This window comes from Mangifera indica, chromosome 3 (assembly GCF_011075055.1).
Source record: "Mangifera indica cultivar Alphonso chromosome 3, CATAS_Mindica_2.1, whole genome shotgun sequence".
Classification (NCBI taxonomy): Eukaryota; Viridiplantae; Streptophyta; class Magnoliopsida; order Sapindales; family Anacardiaceae; genus Mangifera; species Mangifera indica.
Window position 1 is genome coordinate 18,439,896 of NC_058139.1, and position 24,315 is coordinate 18,464,210.

Here is a 24,315-nt window from a genome sequence, read left to right on the forward strand (position 1 = left end):
TCTCATTCCCGTCTCTTTATATTAATATATTTAATTAAAATATTAATGTATTTTTATAGTTTTAAATTATTTTTATTTTTTAAATTTATTTAAATGTTTATTGTACATATTAAAGTGGTTAATTTATTATATTTGTGTATTTGAAATTATATCATATTAAAGTGCATATAACTAGAAAGAGAGCAGGAGTTCAGGGCTCTTTTATCTTCTGCCTGTCCGAGCCATTTGGTTAGATATTAAGTGGTCAATATCATTTTTCATTTTATTCATTTAATAAGAAGAGGGCCAGGTATCGTCAATTTTCTAAGATTATTGATGCTCCAAAATAGATTATTTAGAACATTTTCTTATCAAGACTATATATATATATATATATATATATTGGCAAATCGTTACCAGCAATTAATCTATATGTCATAACTTTGAACATATTTTTTGGTAACGGAAAAAATTTAATTAAACTAATTAGATTTTTTGAAATTGAAATGGTCAATTTAATCAAATAAAACTGTAAATATAATGATCAATTTCATAACCACAATAATAATTAAACCAAGAATTTTATCTTAATATAAATATTAAATTTGAAAGGGGATTATCTTCAAATATTTGTGAGATATGAATATTAATTAATATTTTTAAGATGGGTTCATATATATATTCTAGGTGATGCATCTGTCATGTCAATTCCTTCTATCAGATAAGTGCTACGAAGAATATGGTCCATATAGACTTACAGAAAGAAAGAAAGAAAGAAGGTATCTACATAATTATGAAGCATAATTTAATTTTTTAACTTTTGCATCTTTTACTTTTTTAAGTTCAGCTGATATGCATGGATATATGCAAATTTGACGTGGTCTAATCAGAGTCGGAGAACCTTATCTTCCACTAGTCCTAATTTCGTCTGAAGCTTACAAGGAAAGATAATGTACTGAAGAAATATACATCTTATTCATGGATTCAGGTTTTAGTAAATAGTGTCACGTAATTTTGTTGGAAAAGTACAGGCACTCAGTTACTCAACTGTTGATTTATTCTTTTCATTATTATTATTATTATTTTTTTGTGGTTTCCAAGCTTAAGCCTGTTGACATCTGTGTTACTACTAATTCAGATCTGTGTAGTAATAAGAGATATATAATAAAACTTCATTGATCCTAGGAATTGGCAGAAAAGTAATAGGGAGAAAGCAAGAAAACTCATGTAAGAGTCTAGCTACAATTCATTATTCGGGAATAATACCAAGATAAAAGCTAGTGTTGGATTTAAGCTGAGCTTGTTTGAGTTTGAAAACAAGCCTAGTTCAAATGAGTGTGATACAAGCTTGACTCAAACGAGTTTAAATATAAGAATTTAATATTATCAAGCTTGAATTTAAGTTTGAGAGGTGTTTGGTTTGCCTAGCTCGTGATGAGTATAAAAAAATTCAATTTGAATCAAGCAAAAATAACATTGTTTTAATGCATTTTTTGCTTAATTATATTACCAAACCAAACTCAAACTTTGTTCAGTTTAGTACTATAGTTAAACTTAAGCTTTATTTCCTTTAATCAAACTGAGCTTAAATTAGTTTGAGGAGAGCTCAAGCCTAAACTAAAGTTTGGTTTTTCTCAAGTTGAGTCAAACTCAAGTTAGTCCAAACTTGAGTTTGGTTTAGTTTGAATCAAACTTTAATGAGAGCAAAGTGAAGATAAAGGAAATAATTTTTTGGAATTACCTTTTCCTGATAAGTCACTAAGAAATTTAATTTGCCTTCAGATTCATAATCATTTATACAAAATACATACGGTTCACATCTTTTTGGGAAAAAAATTCCCACTTGAAAAATTTCAGCCGATGTTATAATTTCTGTTTCTGATGGCCATAAAGTATAGACAGATAGCCTCTTACTAGTCAACATCATGCATGAGCTTAAGCCAAGACTCAGCAGATTAATCTATGAATTTCTCCTGTAAGTGGTTGGTAACTGCACAGATTGCTGGTCCTGTCCGTATTTATAGCTTAAGAAAATACTGATATCCATATTTTACCCAAATATCACACTCGGAGAGAATACTGTATACTATAATAATAGCAGCTAGGAAAGAGACTGTAAAAGTATCAGGTTATTGTTTATTCATAACAGAAGCAGAGGTAAGATACAAAGTACGCCATTAAACAAGCTGAACTGCTGAATACTGGATTCTCAGCTGTAAGGCAGCCTATATAACAACACTATAACACACATACTAATTTACACACGCACACACATATATATATATTTCAAAGTATATATGCACGAAGCACGTGCATAATACCATCAACAAAACCAGAACATTTAGAACCTTTGTGGGACTGAAATTCTTCCGTAAAACTCCTTGTACTCGATCCCACCGAAAATCTTTGCTGCATCCGTACTAGTGATAACAGCAACGGTTTCTTCATTCTGAGGAAATTGGTTAATACGATTATTACGGTACTGATATTGAGGTTGAAATCCCTGTGGATTCCTTCCAAACCTCTGGCCGGCTCGCAGTATCTTGTCTAACTCAGCAAACCCTTCTTGACCAGCCCGAACAAGGCGATCCACCTGGCGCGACATCTTCAAATTATGTGATTGTTTTATCTGTGTAAATGAGAAGAAAGTGTTGCCTTGTAACAAAGGTCTGAGGCGAAGCTTGATTTATATAGAAATCAAGAGAGCCTATTTGGGTAGGCCATAAAATATCTATAAGATTGGTTCCTTTTGGAAGTTCCTCTTCATCATCTCCATGACGTTTCATAAGTGATGCCGAAGAGATTTACTTGTGAATTTATCTAAAATAATGTTCGTGTCAATCAAATATAAGGAGAGTGGGTAAGGCATTTGAGGTGGCAATATATATCTTCTTCATCTCAAAAACAAATAAAAAGTCGAATAAAAGATAAAGGAATACGATACCCAGCTAGCCTTTTATTTAGATTAAGTAAAGCACAAATTAAGGGCCAGGGAGAGTACCAAATAATTGAGATGCATAAACATTAAATAACATCAAATCTTTCACAGTCCCATGCTATCAGATTTTGGTTTAAGCTACTGCTTCTGGAACTTGCGTACATTAAACACTTCTCAAAAGATGTATTAATTATTTCATAGAAGCACATAAAATTTCTTTTAAACCTTAAAAAACACATTTATGTAGTTTTAGGGAAAAAATAGTTAATTGTAAATCTTTGAATTACATCAAATTAAATGATGATATATCAACTGTGTATTCAAATTGTGTACACAAAATGTGTACACATAATATTTTTCAAATCTATAAGCTGCTATAAAGGATAAAATACTCTTTGTGAATTAGATTCCTCTTATGTAATCTATTTATTTATGATATTTAACTTCTGTTTTTATGGATATATTTTATGAGATATTGTTTATGAAATAAAACATATATCTTAGTGTTGATCCAACATTGAATCAAGCATGTTTCTGATAGCCTTTTTATTATTATTATTTTTTGTTAAGTTCTGATAGCCTTTTTATATAAATGATAATAGCTTTAATTTTTATTTTTGAGATAGAATTCCTCTTAATACTTTCTGATGTTTTATTATTACTTTGTATGAGTTGATGGTGCAAACACATAAGGGAATTAGGATTAGATTAGAGCCTAGTTGGTTCAACCTTGAAAGTTGGCACAGCTCGATTCGGCTCAACTTGAAATCAAGTCGAAAGATTTAGTTCATTTTTTAAACTGAGTTAAACTCTTTTTTTTTTAAGTAATTCAAATCAAGGTTATACAAACGTGATAGAAGCTTCAATCTAGGTCTTCTTCGTGAAAGTTTTAATGTTATACTAATTTTGCTAACCTCTGATAGTTAAACTCAAGGTAGGCAGTGTTTAATTTAGTTCATTTTGAATTTGACCCGAATTTATAATTCAAATTCATAAGTAAAATTGGTGACTCAAATTCATAACTTGGATTTGTAGTTTCTAATTTGTGAATCATTTATAAAACGATATCACTTTATCTGTTATTGAGTAAAATATCTTTATTTTGTCAATGAGAAAACATCCAAACTCTATGTATCTCTTGTCCATGGTGAGACCCTCACCAGATATTCAATAAAAACCAAGATGAAGGTAGAGGAAGGGATCCAATCCTTTTTCAATCTCTAAGAACATTTGAGAATTCTGTATAGAATTTTTATTCAGACAATGAAACTATTTTTAAAAAATTTCAAATGTTATTGACTCATTGATTTCTGTTTAGTAAGTACAGTCATCCATCTTTCCATTTTAATCACAACTCTAACTTAATATTTTCCGGATTACAAATTTGCCACAACTACAAATTTGGGTTGGTTATTCTAGCTCCTTTGATGAGAGAATTACAATTTGTTTCCAGTAAAGTATTTCTTGGAAGAAGAACCAGGGGTTTTACTAAATAAAAAGGGTCACAAAGATTAAAAAATTTCTTCATAATCCTAATATGTGAACATGTCATTATAACTGGAAAATGCAATTCACTGTGCAGCAAAATTTGATTATCAGATGGAGTAGCTCGAGTTTGCTTTTCCAAGAGATACGAAATGAATAGCCCTAATATAAAGATGTAGAATAGCTATTCACCATACTTTAACAAGTGGACCAAAGAAAAATCTACCAGGCAAGATATCCAAATCACTATCTTGAAAGGAAGAGTCAGATGCTGTTTCAGATAGGGCAGATACAGATTGGTAGGATAGAGCACAAGAATGGATTGAATGCCTTACCAGCCAACTGAAGTGGCATTCTCTAGGGAAAAATGTGAGATTGAAGAACAGTACTTTGATTAGCTGGAAATTGTTGCCCTGCAGCAATAAACAAAAATAATGTTACTTCAGACAGGAAGAAAGTGAATACAATATATTTAGTCCTCAAGAATTTAAATATTACTGAAACATGTATTTAGCAAAACTGCACACAGCCAAAATAAATAAATAATTAAAAGCTCATAGAGTATTCTTCGGTGACTTTTACCAGGAAGAGCAAAGCTCAACCATGAAATTGTGGTAACTTGACATAAAACTTCTTAAATCCAATTGTACTTAAAAAGCTACCAAGTCCTACATGATGTATTAAGATAACTTCTTTTTGAAGTCCAAGCTCGCGCACAAGCATTAAATTACATAATGAAACTTCTTTTAAATTCTCTTGTCAAATATCCACTTCCTGTAACTAAAATGTCTTCTAATCTCTAGTCAGCACTTAACCAGCCTCAGAACACCTGTTTTTGAAACTGCACAGAAATTTGACATCTATATAAACATTTACAACTTGCAGCAATCTGACGACAAACCCTTCCCTCCCCTTCCTGTAAAGAATGCATGATGTCAAACTTCACTGGTAACTAGCTCACCATTAAAACTTTAACTAGCTCGCCTACTCTAATAACTGATACTGCTTATATTCTCAAACTTCACTGGTAATGTTGCTTCCTTTTGGATAACAAGAGTGATCCTATACACCACATGACATACCTTATAAATTTAGCAAATTTTTGTATCACCATTGATTCACCAAGTATGGCAAATCAACAATTGGCTTGGACCATGCGGAATCACTTGTTGTATATGTTGGGCCTTTGGGTCACTTCCTATATGGAAAAACCTAAATTTATTATATATAAAAAACTCAACCCAGTATATACATGAATTATGGCAAAATAAAGTTGAGAATAGCAAAAACAACACATATAAATAAGACACAAAAGTCAGAATATGCAAGAGAGAAAAAAGAGGAGAGAAACTTTGTCTTAGTTTTTCAGTATGCATTTGTGAGATTTTTTCGATTTCTCTCTTTTTTCACCATTGGATAGCTCTGATTTTTGGACTTCTAGTAGAAGACTTATTGTTCTTTATTTTGAACTGTGGAGATCACATTTTATTTCTCAAATAACCTATTATCTGTATTGAAACATATCTGATTGTAAATTGCAATTTAATTTAGATAGTTCTTAGAAAAATGTATTTTCCTCTTTCATCTATCATTATGTTGCTCTCAATTTTGATAATATTTTAAACACATCTGCTGCTATATTTTGGATGGTGGAGATTTTTTTTTATGCATATAATGTGAGATATAGGCTTACAAGTTTGCTTTGATATTATCTAATTTTATGCAGTTGTATTATTTCTTTATTTTGCTGATTTGGAGGATTGTGTACTCATTTATAGGCAAAAAATTGTGTATCATTATTTTGGATATAGTGGATTAGCTTATTTGGGTGATTACTCTTCACATCGAAAAAGTTTTTATGTTAAATTGTAGTATTCTTTTTTGATATATTTATTTTTTATTATTTAGTATAATAGAATCATATTTTAGTTGATTGTTTGTTGTCACATGATTCAATCAATAAGGGGAGAGTTTTATTTTGGTCTTGTTAGTTTGCTCCTGATGACCCCCCGAAAGCGGCTGCTGCATAGGATTGTTTACATCAACTACTGCTTCACCAGTAACTTCATCAACAATCTTGTCAGAGTTACCCTGTTCAAAATGGGAACTATCGGACTCAACATCTTCATTCATTGGCCCAGTGGAAGTCGATTCGTTATCACTATCGTTTGTCTCCTCATTTTCCATTTTGTATTAACCCTAAAAGAAAAAAAGTTTACTCAAAATCATTATTTCTACCACAAAAAAGAATGAATTGATAGGGCCAATGCGTCAGTCTTGAAGATTCATAAAACTGCACAAATTAACAACAATGGTGATCAAATAAATTCTAACAAGACAAAAGTCAAACAAGAAATTCAGTTAACCATATTCTCCCAAAAACATATGCACAATCCACAATACTGTATCGTTCTTCAGTTTTATGTATGTCACAAAATGGAAAGAATTCTTCCCTCCTAAGGAGATGAGAGATCCCTCTTCATTCCATTCACGGGTCATAACTTGTGCATCAATTAGGTTGGCTGCTCTTTGTTGTTGTTGTTGTTGTATGATGGAGGAATGCTACATTTGTTGCTTGTTTTGTAAGCCTGCTTTCATCACTTCTCCATTATGGCTTATGAATTTGGAATCTAGTCATTCTTTGTTTTCCATTAATTTGATAGTATTTTTTCGTTTGATTTGTAAACATGATTATTAAACTTTATATAGTCCAATGCGCAAAAGAAAAAGATAGTGGTTGTAATTGAAAGTAGTCAGGTTGATAAATAATTCAATAAAATTATTGAATTGAAAAATAAGGTACTAACTTCAAAATATATATATATATAATGTGTATGTGATATCATTGTAATAGATATATGAGGCTCTATTGAAAATTGTCTTTTTATTTAGTAAATTGGTTTAATTTATGGTAATCTTATAAGGAATGTTTCATTTTGAGTTAAAGTAATATGAATTGATTTATTTTAGTTTTTCTTTATCACTTCTTATAGTATAAATTGATTGATCATTTAAAACTACATTTTATCAATTATTAGGGTTTAGAAAGCTTGATAGTAATGTTTTCTCGTTTTTTTATCAAACAAAATTTATTTTTGAAGAAATTTTGTATATAATAAAAGTTGAAGTTTAAGTCAAGAGCTTCATTGTCACGTACACACACACACACACATAACCCAAAAAAGAATTTTATGGTAAAGAAAAGTATTTTTGTCATATATACATACATAAATACATACATACATACATACATACATACATACAAACATACATACATATATATATATATATATATATATATATATATATATATATATATATATATATATGATAAAGAAAAGTCTTTTATGGCTATTACAAATGTTACAATAATTTATTGACTAATTTTTAAATTTTTATAGCAATAACAATTACCATTAAATATCATAATAATTGGTGAGATGAGGATATTTTTATGTTTTTAATGGTAATTGTAAACACGGTATAAATTATAATAAAAACTTTTAACGGTAATTATAAATTATTACAATTACAAAAATGCCAGCATAAATAATGGTATTTATTCTTTAGTGGTAATTGCAAAAACCGCTAAATTATACATTAACTAACTTTTGAAAAACAGAAAATTAAATTCAATAGCAATTCCGAATGTCATAAATAGTGTTGCAATATTGTCAAACTTTTAGTGGCATTTATTTTGTATTTATATTGTTGCTGCAAATAATTACCTCTAAAACCGATAACAACATTGGATTCAATAGCATTTGTCGTAATGCTGATAAAAATATTAGTGGATTTATAAATCCACTAAAAGTTAAAAAAAATATCACGAAAATCTCTTTTTGTTTCATTTCATTTTTTTTCTTTCTCATTATAAGAAATTTTGTTTTTTGTGATAACAAATTTTGTCAAAATAAATCAAATTTCATCATAGTAAATATATAATGAGAAAATATTTCGTCGCCACCATTGTCAAAATAAGTATGTTCTCTTAAGTTTATTGTCACACTATTATTTTTGTCACAAATATCTTTAATTTATCATGACAAAAGGATTGTCATAATTACTCTAAATTATTTTTGTCATATATATATATATATATATATATATATATATATATATATATATATATATATATATATGGTGACAAAATCTTTTGTCATCATCATTATAAAAATAAATTGGCCCTCTTAAGTTTATTATGATAGATTTTTTTCACAATATTTTAAATATATCTTGATAAAACAATTATCATAATTACTCTAAATTATTTTTGTCATGATATGTATATTGTATTATCACCACTATTGTCAAAATAAGTCTGTCGTCTAAGTTTATTGTGACAATTTTTATTTTTATCACAATATTGTAAATATATCATGATAAAATAATTGTCATAATTATTCTAAATTATTTTTGTTATAATATATATATTGTCACAACATAATGTGTCACCAGTATTGTCAAAATAAGTCCATCATATTAAGTTTATTGTGATGACTTTTATTTTTATCACAATAATTTAAACATCTCGTGACAAAATATTTTCCATGAGATATTTAAATTATTTTGACAAAAATATTTTGTCAACACTACTTTTAGGATATGTCAATTCCTTTAAGTTTATAGTGATAAAATATGTAACAAATGTTGATATGATTTATCATTTTATAGTCATTTTGAGGTAAATAATTTTGTCATAATATATTCAAATCTTTGTCATAATATATAGCTTGTGACTATTAAGTTTGTCACTACATTAGTAAAAATAAATTTGTCTTATTATATTTTTTTAACGGACCTGTTGTCACATAAATTATTTATATTAAAAACTATATTTGTATATAAAATCTTAATATAAATTAAATTTAACAATGTTATATCCAAATGTATTCTAATTCAAAATAAATTTCTCAAAAGTAAATAACCAAATACTATAACAACTAAATATGAAGTTAATTGAAACATTGAAAACAAATCCTAAATGTTTTCTAATAATACCAATTTTTTTCCAGCAAGTGTTGAGCAGCAAATATTTGTTGTTGATCTGACAAAAAGATCCCTGAAACAAAGTCGAAACAATTATAAAATATATATATTTCATGCTTGTGAACAGTGATTATAAACAAAGTTGGAACCACAATTAAAAAGTGTGAACAGTGAAATATGACAGAGGAATCAAAAGTAAATATGAAAAAAAAAAAAAACAGTAAGATATCATTCTCGATTTGTCAAAGAGCTTCTCAACTTCTATTATAGATAAATGTTAATAACAACCAACACATAATGATTAATCAAAAAAATTAAAAACAATAATGCTATACTAAGAAAAAGAATAGCTTGCATTTAATCAGATGCGATAGAAGCATCAAATTGATTAGAAGCATCATCTTTATTTCGTTGTGCAATCAAAAATTTTAAGTTGAGCTTCAAGCTTGTTTTGAGCTAAGAGAAGAGTATCAACCATTTTCTCAAAATTTTCACGAGATTGTCTTTCAGTTTGCAGTTTACTTTCAAATTCTTCATGACATTGTCTTTTGGTTAGAAGCTTACTTTCATACGAAAACACTATTGATGATTTTGATGTGCTTGGCTTTGACCAATATCCTAATCCACCAAAATAACTAGATTTGGGTTTCAAAACTTTTTCAACAATTTGGTTTCCATTTAGATCTATGTCTTCCTTCTTTGTCTTTTTGTACAACTCAATTATTTTCTCTTGTAATAAGACTTTAAAGAAGGCCAAAGGACTTATTCCCACCCAAATATATGTTGTTTTCCCAAGTTTTCCCCCTTATCTTTGAAAATTTCAAACACCCACGCAAAGATAATTAAAGTTAACGATTTTAGGGACAAAATCATTATTTCATTTGTAATATTAAAAATGAACTAAAATTTAATCTCATTTGTATCCCTAAGTTAACTTTGAAAAAATGACATTCACCCCCCCCCCCTCTTAGGGTTTAGTTTTCAAATCTCTAGTGTTAACTCGATGACATCGCTAGCCACGAATATCTCTCAACACCTTCTCTAGCTTTGGCGGCCAAGCTTCTCTCATTTGAAAGCTTGGACGACATTGATTGATATAAAAAAACACTCTTATCTTCATCGGAAAAATGAATATGTTCATCTTTCCAGAGAAAGGGTAGAGATCTCATATTCATTGGGGAAGATGAAGATAAGATCTGATGAAGATAAAAGATCTTGTCTTCTCCAACAAAACATCATCTTCCCACTAGATTTAAGATTGCTGATTAGAGGAAAATATCGTGAGGAAGTGACTGTCGAAGGAAGAGAAATGAGATACCACCAGAGAAGCGTCAGAGATGTTGTCGGATAATGAAAAACCCTAGGGGAAAATTGCTACTTTTCAAAACTTGGCCTAAGTGGGGAGATTGTTATTTTTTAGGATTTAAGGGGCTAAAAAGAGATAAAATTTTAAGAGGTTAGAGTTTAGTTAACTTTAACCACCCATGGGTGGGTGTTTGGTATTTTCAAAGATAAAAAGGAGAAAAACTTAGGAAAACAACATACTTTAGGAGGGAATAAGTCTTTTGGCCTTTAAAGAAAGTGGGAGTTATTCAATAATTATTTAATATATATATTTAAAACAATTTAATTAATATCATTACATAATTTCGCTTTGTGTTTTCATTGTAACACTTAGATTCAGGTATGTCAATAAACTCCACTTCCAAAATTACCGTTAGAGTTGCTTTTATAACTTCTTGTTTAAAAAAATTGTAAAAAAATTATAAAAAAACTATTAAATGAGCAATAATTTTCAAAGGGGGTAAAATGGTCATTTTAGAAGGATTTAAGAGACAAAGTGGGAGTGAAATTTGAATGATACCATTGAAATTATATGGTAGTGCTAAGGGTTTTTGATAATTGGCTAAGGATAAAATTCATTATGATTCATGATGTAATTTTTTGCCATAAGGGCAAAAATGTCATTTTATGTGATATAGGTTAATTTTGCTTAATTATGTGCATGATATGTACAATAACCCTTATATTAAGCCTACATTGTATATTTTAAAATTAATTCAATGCATCAGATATATATAAATGCATGAGGAAATAATATAATGCTTGATAAAGAGTGAAAAGAATAAGGGAAAACAATGAATGCACATATTTCATATTATGGGTATACATGCATACATGAGGAATCATAGCATATGCATGATTTTAGAAAAAAAATAAAGAAAGAGGTAAAACATTTTCTAAGTTATGCATGTTTTCAGAAAATGAAAAACAAGTATTTTTGGTTTTATAATGACTCATATGATATAGGAAAGCAAAAAGCATGTTTAAAATCCTTACACGCGAGCTGTACTGTGTGGACAACAAAAAAAAATATAGGTTATACTGTATGGACAACCAACTATACTGTGTGGATAGTAAAGAAAAATACTAGCTGTACTGTGTGGACCGCAAAGAAAAAAATAGTGAAATATGCGTGTAAGAGAGAATTGTACCTTGCATGGTGACTACAAGCACTGTCATATATAGTCTAGACCGGTCAATGAAAATATTTGAAAAAAAAAAGAGAAAGAATTAGTAAATATTTTATGAAAGTCATTTGTATTAGAATCATACATGCAAGTCTATGTGGCTAATAAAGAGTTGAGAAAGATGTACAATCAGAAAATAGAAAAGTCATGAAACTCATATAGGCATAAATCATAACGAGTGAATTATATCGGTATAGTAAGGAAATGAATAAATGGGTGAAAGAAAAGAATTATGAAATGTGTTTAATGTGTGTTATGTGCCAATTATTTTATTGTAAATAGCTCAGACACGCTGAGTATGGAAGAGATTAGTATTGGTATGAAATACTTTGAGTATTGAGTATGATTTTCTTACTGAACCGTGGTCGTTCACTCCGTTTAATTTAATATTTTACAGGTAAAGAGTTACAACAAAGGTTCCTAGGGAGCGCTAGTGAGACATGAGGCGGAGGGAGAAAGGCACTATAATTTTGTTGATTTATATGTTTTGATGCATATGTGAATATATGCATATATATATATATATATATATATATATATATATATATATATATATATATATACACACACACTTGATGTGAATATTGGTGGATATGTATATATATATAGCTAGTTATGAAAATTTGTTGTAAAGTTTCTGTGGGTGATAATTTTTATGATGGTTATTATTATATACTTATTTTATTAATTGTGATTAAATTGACAAAAAATTCAGTCGGTTAGTAGAACTGGTTTATGTGAATTACTAATTGGGAGTGTTATAAGACATAATTAAAATGAAAAAATATTCTCCGGGCCCTCTAAAATAGAGAAACTCTTGTCTTTTTTCTGTAACACATCTATTGGTTAGGAGAGATTACATTCATCAAGCCATATGTCATTTTTAAAATTCAAATTATGACAACTACGACTTACAAGATTCTTCAAAAGTCAAGTTATAATCATAAAAAATAAAAGTGTAACTTGTTACAATAAATAAGTTGATGAATTGATGTAAAATGTTTTAATATAGAGGCTCACCATTTCAAATAAACGTTGGGCATAAGATTTTAAGCATGTCCTATTCATAGTCATGGCAGTCGAATCGCATATTTTATTGTGTATCAATAATTTAATTTTTTGTATTATGTATCAAATATTGTATCGTATCATAATGTATGATAGGTCCATTGTATCGTATTAATTAAATGCATCTCATAATATATATCGTTTTACACTTGTATCGTATCGTATAATAGGATATTGATAACTATGTTCGCCGCTTTTAATTTAGTTTTATTTTCTTGATTTGTTTGGCTTTGCTCCTACATAAAAAAAATAAACAAAATGTCATATTTGACCAACTATGATTATATGTGAGAAACAAGTATAATTAATCAAGAAATGTCTAGAACTGTTGACTCTTAAGATGATTACAGGGTTCATTCCAATCATCTTGTTAACTTTCTTTAGGTGAGTGTTGGCGTGCCTCATGTGGATTGTTGAAAGACTTAAAATGTCGATGACACTGATACCTATATTGTGAGAAATGTCTTGCCATCGATGCCTCAACTACCATTCTAGCATATGAGCCTTCACTCAAGTTTAAATTAAACTTAGTCTAGACAAAAAAATAATAATACTAAATAAAACCCATAAATTAAATGGAAATTTAGAATGCAAGGAAACAAGTGATGACAAAATAAATATCAAAACTAATGAATATTTAATTTGTATCACGTCTAGTTGGGTGAATATAGGTATTTTCTCACTTTCAATTGCATCAGTCCAAATGTATTTACGTAATAGAGCTAGCATTTGAGTCACAACACCTAAGGGGCCGTTTGGTTTTAGTTTTTGAAGATTATCTTGGTAATCTATCTTTTATTCCTTTGTTTGGTTTGTCAGTAATAAAAAATTACAGTAATATTCTATTACCAATACTAACATGACAGGTAACATAGGTGGTAATCAAATTACCACTTTCACCTTAGGTATTTAGAGATTACCAAGGTAATCTTGATTTTATTATAATTATATTATTATAATAAATTTATTTTTAATTAATATGATTAATAATATAAAAAATATTTAAAAATAACTATATTCAAGGGCATTTAAGTAAAATAATTTACTAGTAATCTTTTATTATTTTTAACCAAACACAATAATTATTTATATCTACCAAATTTTATCAAACATAGTAATAATTTATATTCAGTAATCTTCTAAACAATATATCTTTAAGGTAATTTTTTTATTTTACTAATAAAACATTACCCAAACTGAACGCCTCCTAAGTCCATCTTGAAAAATTTTTTGGCAAGCCTAGCTGGTTAGTACTTCTCTTCAATGATCTTAACAGTGTCAATTTTTCCACCTTTTATTCTTTTTCTTTCTTCAAGACTTCTTGCAATACCCCATCCTTTTTTACTTGAGGTGAAACCTTAGACTGATATTGATATAAATAAATAAATAAATATAATTATACAAATAAATAAATTAAAGACTCACCTTCTGCATTCCAATTGTCACTACTATCAGTTTGGTCATGTATATGTGAAATGGGAGACATATTGTCTATCAAAGCAAGAGAACCTTCAGTAGGAGGTGAATTTATTGTTCGCTATGGTGGAGGTTGCTTGCTTTTCCTTGTTCTTTTTGAGAAGGGTGCCATTGTCATAAACAACGTATACGAAAATTCTTCCAATTACGAATCATATATAAATTGATCATGTATTAAAAATGTAAATATAATTGAGAATTTGTAGAAACTGAATAGAGAAAGCACCAATTAAATCACAATATTGCAAATCATATGTATTCTACACAGTAAAGAAGAAAATAAGATAAAATAGAGCAGTTCAATATTTATAGAACATATAAGATATAATAAGTAATATAGAATCCAACTTTCATTGTCATAACTCATTATCATTATTATCATCAACCTTATATTGTTAGTAAATCTTATGACTAATTACTTCTTCCCCATTTGCTTCAACACTCTCTAATACGTCATATATATTCCTAGGACTTATTTTCTGCAATATTTTCCAATTACCACCATATTTTATATCAGCTACATAAAAAGCTTGTCTTGCTTGGTCCAAATATGTAAGGTTCATCTTTGTACCATCTTTGACAATTGTTAACACTAATCAAGCACCCATCCTTTTTAATTCCATTTCTTTTATCACCAACATTCCACCAGTCACATCTAATAAAAAAACACGATGTTCATAACGGTAAGCCAATTCAATTATATTAATTATGACACCATAAAAATCATTCTCTTCTAATGAATGCTCTCCAATTACTATAATACTAGAATTCTGAGTTCAACGGTGGTGATCACACTCTACTGAATGAAATCTGATTCCATTAACAATTATTCCATTGTATCTTGCAACACGTCCTCTTGACTCCCATTATAATTTCTCTTGAGTTGGCTAAATCTTGTCTCAACACCATAAAGGTATGGGCAAAAAGCAAGGCATTCAATAGCAATATATGCCTCAACTACTGATCTTTCTAGACGAGCTTTGTTATATGTACGAAACCTTTGAGCGTTTGCAAAAGGGAAAAGGACTATTTTACACCCAAATTTTAACCCAATTTCAAACTTACACTCATGGGAGATGAAAAGCTCAAACTCTCACCCATAGTCAAACTTCTGTTAATTTTTTCTGTTAAAGAAAGGGGTAAAATAGTTATTTTACTATTTATATTAAAAGTTATAAATTTATTACTTTTCACCCCTTAAGTTTTAGAAACTAACATTTTACTTTTACTTAAAGTTTTTAAACTTTAAAAAATAACATTTTCACCCCCAAACCTAGGGTTTCCATATTTTTCAAAGCTCACCCGCTTCCCATAACTTTTAAAAATAACAGTTTCACCCCCACTCTTCAACTTCATCTTCTGATATCATTTCCAATGTTGTCTCTGGCCTCCTTCTCCTGGTGCTACGGTGATGGTGCGACGAAGAGATCCCCATCTCCTCGTCGCACGGTGCGATGAAGAGACAGAGATCTCTTCGTCGCACAACATAGATGATGAAGGATGACATTTCGTCATCTTTTGTCGCTCATCTCGTCATCCAGACACAATGACAAAAGACAATGAAGCGTCGTCCTTCGTGTGTTCTTCCAGATCTGGATGATGCTTCATCGTCTAGATCTGTGAGATGAAGGTTCTTCCTTCGTCGTCCTTTGTAGCCGGAGATGGGAGATTGGTGGAAAGAATCGATCGTCAATGGTGGCCGGAGAAGGAAGCAAACTCTAGGGGTGATATCTAAACTTTTTAAACTTTGAGAATGGGTTGAAATGTTAGTTTTTAAAACCTGGAGAGGGAAAATGATAACATTTTGAAGTTTTAAACTTTATAGATAAAATAAAAATTTTGCCCCTGTCTCTAACTAAAAATTTGGATGACAATTTGGCCATGGGTAGGAGTTTGGACTTTTTATCTCTCGTGGGTATGACTGTGAAATTTGGCTAAAATTTGAGTGGGAAATACCCTTTGCAAAAAGCTATACTTTGTCGTATGTTTTGTCATATTATACATCTTATTTTGGCACTAAAATTTTTGTCCTTTGAATGTGCATGTCTTATCATGACAACATCAATTTTATCATTTTAATTATATTTTCACAATTAGTATGACAAATTATCTTGTCACAACATATTTCAACTTAAACAGTTTACTCTTTATCTAATGTACCGTAACCACCCAAATTGTTGTCACAATAAATATTGTTATAGTGACGGGTTTTTAATTGTCATCCATTAAGGTGCCACAATAACATTATAGTTACAAAGTAATTTGTCACATCACTATTTTTTTCCCCCAAAAATTTCTCTCATTTAAAAATAAATATATCTTATTATCACAATATTGATTTTGTTATCATCTTTTCACAACATGTTCCTAGTTCATCCATTGTTTAATATATCTTGATTAACTAAGAATGTTGTTATAATAAATATTATTCTATTAACGAGTTTATGATTGTCATAAATTAATTGGTCATAATAATTATACTTTGATGATATGTTTTGTCATATTATACATCTTTTTTTGGCACCAAAACTTCTCTCTTTCGCATATATATGTCTCATCATGATATATATGTCGCATATATATTTTTATGACTAGTATGACAAATTATCTTATAACAACATGTTTCAATTTATACGATTTAGTCTTTGTCTAATATATCGTTATCAAGGCTAGATACGAGTTCAGCTAAGCTCGAGCTTGTTTAAACTTGAGTTCGGTTTGATTTGCATATAATAGAGCTTAAGCTTGGACTCATCGAGCTCGTTACAGCTAAGCTCAAACTCAGCTCGAGTTCAGCTTGACTCATTTTGAGCTCAAGCTTTTAACTAGTTTGTTATTAAAGCGACATCGTTTTAATACATATTAGTCAAAATGATGTCGTTTTATATCAAAATTTTTACATTGCAAGCTTGACAAGCAAGCTCGAGCTTATTTAAGGCTAACTCATTTCAGGATCGTTCAAATTGAGCTCAAACTCGGACTCATTCGGTTTGAATCCAACCCTAACCGTGACTACTACCCATGTTGTTGTCATAATAAATATTGTTATAGTGATGGGTTTTTAATTGTCATCAATTAATGTGTCACAATAACGATATAGTGACAAAAAATTTTGTCATATCACTATTTTTCACTAAAGTTTCTCTCCTTTAAAAATAAACATGTCTTAATGAAACAATATTGATTCCATACCTTTAATTTTATTGTCATGGTTTAATATGATGAATTATCTTGTAACAACATGTTTTCATCTAAATTGTTCATCCATTATTTAATATATTGTGACCATGTAAAGTTATTGTCATAATATATATTATTATAGTGACGAGCTTATAATTGTCGTTAATATATTTGTCAAAATAATTGTACATTGACGATAAGTTTTGTAACATCATTAATTTTACTTTGACGCCAAATTTTTCTCACTTTTCATATAAACATATTTTATTATGACAACATCAATTTTATCATTTTAACTATATTATCACGATTTAATATGACAAATTATCTTGTTACAATATGTTTCTACCGAAATGGTTTAGTCAATGTCTAACTTTCTATGACAACCTAAGTTGTTTTCACAATAAATATTATTACAATGATAAGTTTGCAACAGTCATTAATTAATTAGCCATAATAATATTATTGTGACAAAAATTTTATCACATTATTAAAAAAAATTTTGGCTCCAAAATTTCACACTAAAAAACTATTGATGAAATTATTGTGACAAAAAAATAATATTTGTCATTATTATACTATTACGACAATATATAATGACAAACATGTGTCACAAAAAATCACATTGCTCAATATATGTAGTGATAAACATTCAATATTTGTCACAAAAACTTATGTTAAAGTAACAATTTTATAATTGTTATAATTTAATTGGTCATAATAACTTTATGGTGATGAACATGTTATGACATTATCAAAAAAATTTTAGCATCAAATTTTCCCACAAAAAAGCCTATAGACAAAATCATTATAACAAATCATTTTTTTCACTATTATATAATAATGACAAATGTAATGACAAACATTCATCACAATTTATTACAATTCAAATAATCAAATTGTTTACTCTATATAACAACAAAAATTCAATAAAACAAGAATCTTGTCACTAACAAGAATGTGAGTAAAACAAGTCAATGTTGAAAGATTTAAAGATGAATAAATATAAAGATTGATCATTAAATTAAAAAAGGAATACAAAACAATGAGTTGAAAACGAAGAGCCTTACTAGAAACAAAGAATACAAAACAATGAAGAAAACGAATGAAATTGAAGGTCAAAGGTCTTTAATTTCTCAACCGGTAGCCCAAGGGAAGACCCATTTTTTATTTTTCTTTTTCTGTTCAGCATTTTGGCGCTTACTGTAGTTCGTGCGTTTATAAAGGGTGCACCCAAGGGTCCACATAAGCTTTATTTATATCGTTGTCGCTAATCTGGCAGTGTACTGCACAGGTCGAGTCAAACTATTATTTTACTGAAACGGTGCATGTGGATAGAAGTGGCAAAAGAATCTCTTATTTGTGAAATTTTTAATTATTGAAACTGAAATATTATAAAAAATTAAGTTATTTAAAAAATTATTAAATATAAATTAATATAATTTTTAATATTTTTTATTAAAAATTGTAACAATTTTCTATTATTAATAGGATGTGATAGTTAATATAAAAATAATTTTATTATTATATTTACTTTAAGTATTTAAAAATTATTAAAATTCTTTTAATTTTATTATTATTTTATCACTGTTTATTAATTTTTTAATACAAAAATATCCATATTTTTAATTAATATAACAAGTAATATAAATAATATTTTATAATAGTTATATATTAGAATATTGTCTTAATATTTTTTTATTATCATTAATAAAATATAATAATTATTTATATCTTATAATTTTTAGCACGTGGTTGCTCATTTGAATTAAAGAGCTAAACATTTTGGATGTCGAAACCATTATTATTTTCTTAGTACAAGCAACAAATGCATATATGCTACATTTTATCAAAAACTTGCCAACAAAATAACATGCAAGGACCACAAGGAAAAAAATAACCACTAAAGACACCAAGCACTCTGATCATTGTGAAATAATGGGCAGGGAATTGAATCTACCATTGCTTCACTGCTTCAGTGACATTTTTTATATGAAAACTATTGATGAAATTTCTTATTATTAATTGATGTATTTAATTTAAAGTCTGACGTAAAATAAATTATAGAATGATGTTGAGAATCTGATAATAAGTCATTATATCCACCATGGTGATGCAAAATAAATGTAATAAAAAATGTGAGCATATAGTGGTCTTTTCACATGATTCGACCCTCTACTCAAGATTGTACATCCACAATTATGGTATTAATAGCTTTGAAAGAATACTCCGACGAAATATGGGTGTAGAGATTACAGTGAAGTGTCCTTAAAAGTACTTAATCGAAGACACAACCCTCTCTCTTCTTTATTCAAAGGAAGAGAGAGTGTAGTTACAATTGAATTTTAGCATTCATAATTTAAGTTCAAATAATAATTTCATAATTAGTTATATTGAGATTAAGGTTGAGATTCTCTAATGAGATTAAGGGTGACACCAATTTTGTTTTTCCCTAACAAATAATTAGAATTTAATAAAAATTGAAAATTCTATTAGCTCTACTAATTTAGGTTTGGGTTTAGGTTTGAAATGTATGGGTTAAGAAGACACAACCCAATCCTAGTGAGGAAATAAATTGAAAGAATAAAATATTTCCAAGTTTAAGAGCAGATGAACTCTTGAACAATTGAATTGCATGTCATGATTATATTGAACAGTAAAATGAATGAATACACTTCATGGTCCGAATTTCTCAAATCACAAACAACAATAACAGAAACATTCAAATATTTACATGATTAACTTAAAGCATGCCAAATTATGGCTTTATTATTTGCAATACGAGGAACCAGAGTTGCAGTCCATACTTCCACTTTTCTCTGCACAAAAATGCACACTCTTATATCACAAAGAAAGTAAAAAAAAATCTTGAATAAGTAAAAGCTTATAAGCATTAGTTGTGCAAGAAATGAAGCTATTCAGAGGAAGGTGAATTGATTATGAGGCAACAAAATGAAGAAACACTTGACTAAATGTTGGTGATTGCAGTAAAACAAAATGAAAAATTTATTCTATAAGAAATGTTAACCTTGCATGATAGTTTCAGTTGTAAAGCCAGTTGGTGAACTTACAAAAGGGTTCAAGGGAAGCTTTAGCATTGGGATTGTCCCACTCCAATGACTCCCACCAGTTTTTGTTTACCTTGATTTCTTTAATTGCAGGCAAGGGAAGAGACACCGGAAACCTCTTCAATTCTCCACATCTTGATATATAAATTTGTTGGAGAGATTCACAAACCATCACTCCATTACCGCTGCAAATCCTCTTCAATTTTCCAAGGGATTTCAGATGCATTTCTCTCAATTTTGGAAGAGCGCATATGGTGCTGCCACTGCTTCCTTCTTCCTTTTCACCATCAAATGCTATTATCTCCTCCATTTTATCACAACCCTAAACTTCAATCACTTCCAAGTTTTGTAAATTCGGCAACAACTTTGGTGAGACCAACTTCTTCAAATTCCAACAATCCATCAGATACAGAAATTTAAGATCAGGATAATTGCCTAGCATTAGATCCTTTATGTCACTTATTTCAGGACACACTCTTACCATTAAACATTGAACATTTGTTGGGAGCACAACCAAATCTTCTCCTTCACCAACTGTATATAATGTTACAAATTTATTAACACCTTCTACATTTGGGAAGTAATCACCATATTCTGGTAGAGAGAAGAATTCAGAGACCGGAACTTCTTCTGAACATGATGCCACCTGGAGACGGTAACGTTTCGGTGCCTGATCACCTATGGATTCAACATACATGTTAAAGTCATAAAAATTAATAAAATGCGCTTCAAAATTATCCAGTTAACTGAATCTAATTGCCTCTTCTGATGTTAACACTGGTTCAGAATTTATTGATCCGTAATATATTCTTAATTTTTGGAGATGCTTGTGTGTGTGAAGCATTGCAGTTGGCAACACAACTGGTGCAGGTAGATTAAGATCAAGACTTCTAAGCTTTGTCAAGCTTCCAATACCTTTTGGCATTTCGATTATATATGTAAACCCGAGGTCCAAATTTTCAAGTGCTGATAGTTTCTTTAAAGAAGGAACCTCTGATAATTGTTCGCAATGATTAAGTAATAATGCTGTGAGATTCTTCAAGTTGGAGATGGAATTTGGCAAGTTCGCAATCTGTGTGTAAGAAAGATCAAGAATCTTCAAACTAAGCATGTTTACAAAGAACAATTCAGGAATGCCTTCTAAGGGGTTTCTTTGTAGCAATAAAGTGGAAAGAGCTCGACAATTTGGGGACAAATTTGACGGAATTTTTGATATGTAATTACCCATTAAAGAAACTTTCTCAAGATTCTCTTTCCATTCTTGTTCCCCTAGTAATTCACTCAATCCCTCTTCGGCCTTTATCATGAACAAAGGATTGTTGCTTGTAATCTGCAATGCCATGTCTCTTGTAAGATCATGCATCTTTACGCACCTTTCATGATCAGCAGTCTCCAACAAACAATTGTTTATAAGTCTATTCAGTATAGAATAACCCGCATCATTTGTTGCTTGCAAACTACCCCTTTCATCTACTAGTCCTTCCGCAATCCAATAAACTATCAGTCCCTCTTTTGGGATATGAAAGTCTTCACGATAAAGGGCACAATATAAGAAACAACGTTGCACCTTTTTACTGTTCAAATGATCATAATTGAATTGTAATTGCCTTGGTACATTTGTTTCCATGCCTTTGACACTTAGTATGCTTTTAGACAATTTTTTGAATGCATTACTCCATTCACAAATGTTATATTCTCCCCTCATGCAACCAACTATTGCAACGATTGCTAGGGGTAAACCAGAAAATTGTTCGGCCACAGGTTTCACAAAGCCTTTTAAAGTTGGAACTTCCGAAATATTAAATCCCACTTTATCAATGAATAACCTCAATGCCTCATCCTCTGAGAAAGTCCTCACCTGTACTATTTTGCAACCCATGGAATGACATACATCTTGTGAATGAGTTGTTATCACTAATTTGCATCCATTGTCTTTTGTAGGTTTAGGAATTCCCACTTCCTCAAGTTGAAATGCCTCCCACATATCATCTAATATCAACACAATCTTTCTTCCTTTAAGAATTTTTAGCAAGTTTCCAGCTCATATCCTTTTATCTTCACTTTTAGGAAGGTGTTCTTTCAATGCACCAGCAATTTGATCTTGCAGTTTCATAAGATCAAGTGGTTAAGATACAGTAACCTAAATCACATTTTCAAACTTATCTGTCTCCTTAAGGAGTTTGTGATTGATATGAGCTATGATAGTTGTTTTTACCAACTCCCCCCACCCTGCAAACTCTTATCTTCATCACCTCATGACCCATTAGAAATTCCCAAACCTCATTCATGGTTTTCTTTGCAGTTGCTTCACTGACTAATGTTGTTGTTGGTAGTACGTCTCTAGCAGCTAGAGGTGCATCAATTACAAAGCTCTCAAATGCACCATTCCAGTAATGTTCTTTCACTATTTCAATCTTCTTAGCAACAACCATCCCAAAACATATGCGTGACAAACATTTCCCCTTTTTAACTTGTCTTTCAATATTTTCTGCTTCATTATTAATCCTTTGTGTATTTTCCAACCAATTGTTGACTTCAGCTCTAAGTAATTTCCCCACATGACACTGTCTTCTCAACCTTATTTCAACATCTTCTTTTTGACTATTTAAATCCGCCAATCTTCTTTTGAGAATTTCCATATTCTCATTAAGTTGCCTATAATACAAAACATATCTCCATAACAGTTGCCCTACGAACTTCAGAATTTGTGTGATTGGCCCTATAACAACCTCCATTATCTTGGTCCCTGTAGAAAATAGTTAGACTTGCCTCATTATTTTTATTTGAATTGTAATATTAAAATATGTAATAATTCTAACCATTGCTAATTTTAGGGTTGAGCAAAAGAAATGGAAAGAAACATAATCATTGGGCACTTGATGTTTGGTTCCAATTTTTATCAGAAAGCAATTGTAACAATAATTAGGTTTGAAATTGGCTCAATAATTAGGTTTGAAATTGTATTAAAAGTACCCAATAATGTACCTGATTAGGTATCCATTTATTTTTTTAAATAAACTTATGTAACAATACAAGGTCGTTGTGTTGTAATATAATAAACTTAGATCAAAGGCAAAAATTATAATTTCACAACTTCACCCCCACACCTTGCAATTGCACGTGATATTACGACTAATCTCAAATTTTCAACTCCATTACTTAGCCTTCTTGTAAACTTAGAACTTTTCCTATTGACAACGGTATCTAGCAACAACTAATTTGACCATCAATTAAAGGATGCTAACAAGCCAACATGAAACACCAAGTCCACCTATGTTTAAAGAAGTTGTTGCGATCTCAAATGAGACGTCAACGAGAATTTTGATAGTTTATTCCATCATTTTTCTCTAATGATAGTGATGGAGGTTGTTTTGATAAGACGAGGTGAGTGGATTTGAAGTTTGAAGGAAGGATAGGTTAGGGTTATGGTTTTGATGGGTGGAAGATGAGGCTCTAATAGACGAGAATTTGAAGGTTGAAATGGTGGTTGTTCTAAAAGAAGGGCAAAAGTGGGTTTAGAGAATGATGGATGAAATGTGGCTTATAAGAAATTATGTTGAAGTTAAAAGTGTATAAGAAATGAAGGGTTGAATGGTCATGT

At 29.8% G+C, this 24,315-nt stretch overlaps 1 protein-coding gene across 1 annotated transcript; it reads right to left on the minus strand.

Annotated features, from left to right (window-relative positions):
- Positions 1-21,036: 21,036 nt before the first annotated feature.
- LOC123211597 (disease resistance protein RPS5-like) lies at positions 21,037-23,449 on the minus strand. Its single transcript, XM_044630396.1, has 3 exons — positions 22,930-23,449; positions 21,462-22,754; positions 21,037-21,392 (listed from the first exon to the last, which is right to left on the minus strand). The coding sequence occupies exons 1-3, from the start codon at positions 23,447-23,449 to the stop codon at positions 21,037-21,039; spliced, it is 2,169 nt and encodes a 722-aa protein (XP_044486331.1).
- Positions 23,450-24,315: the final 866 nt, after the last annotated feature.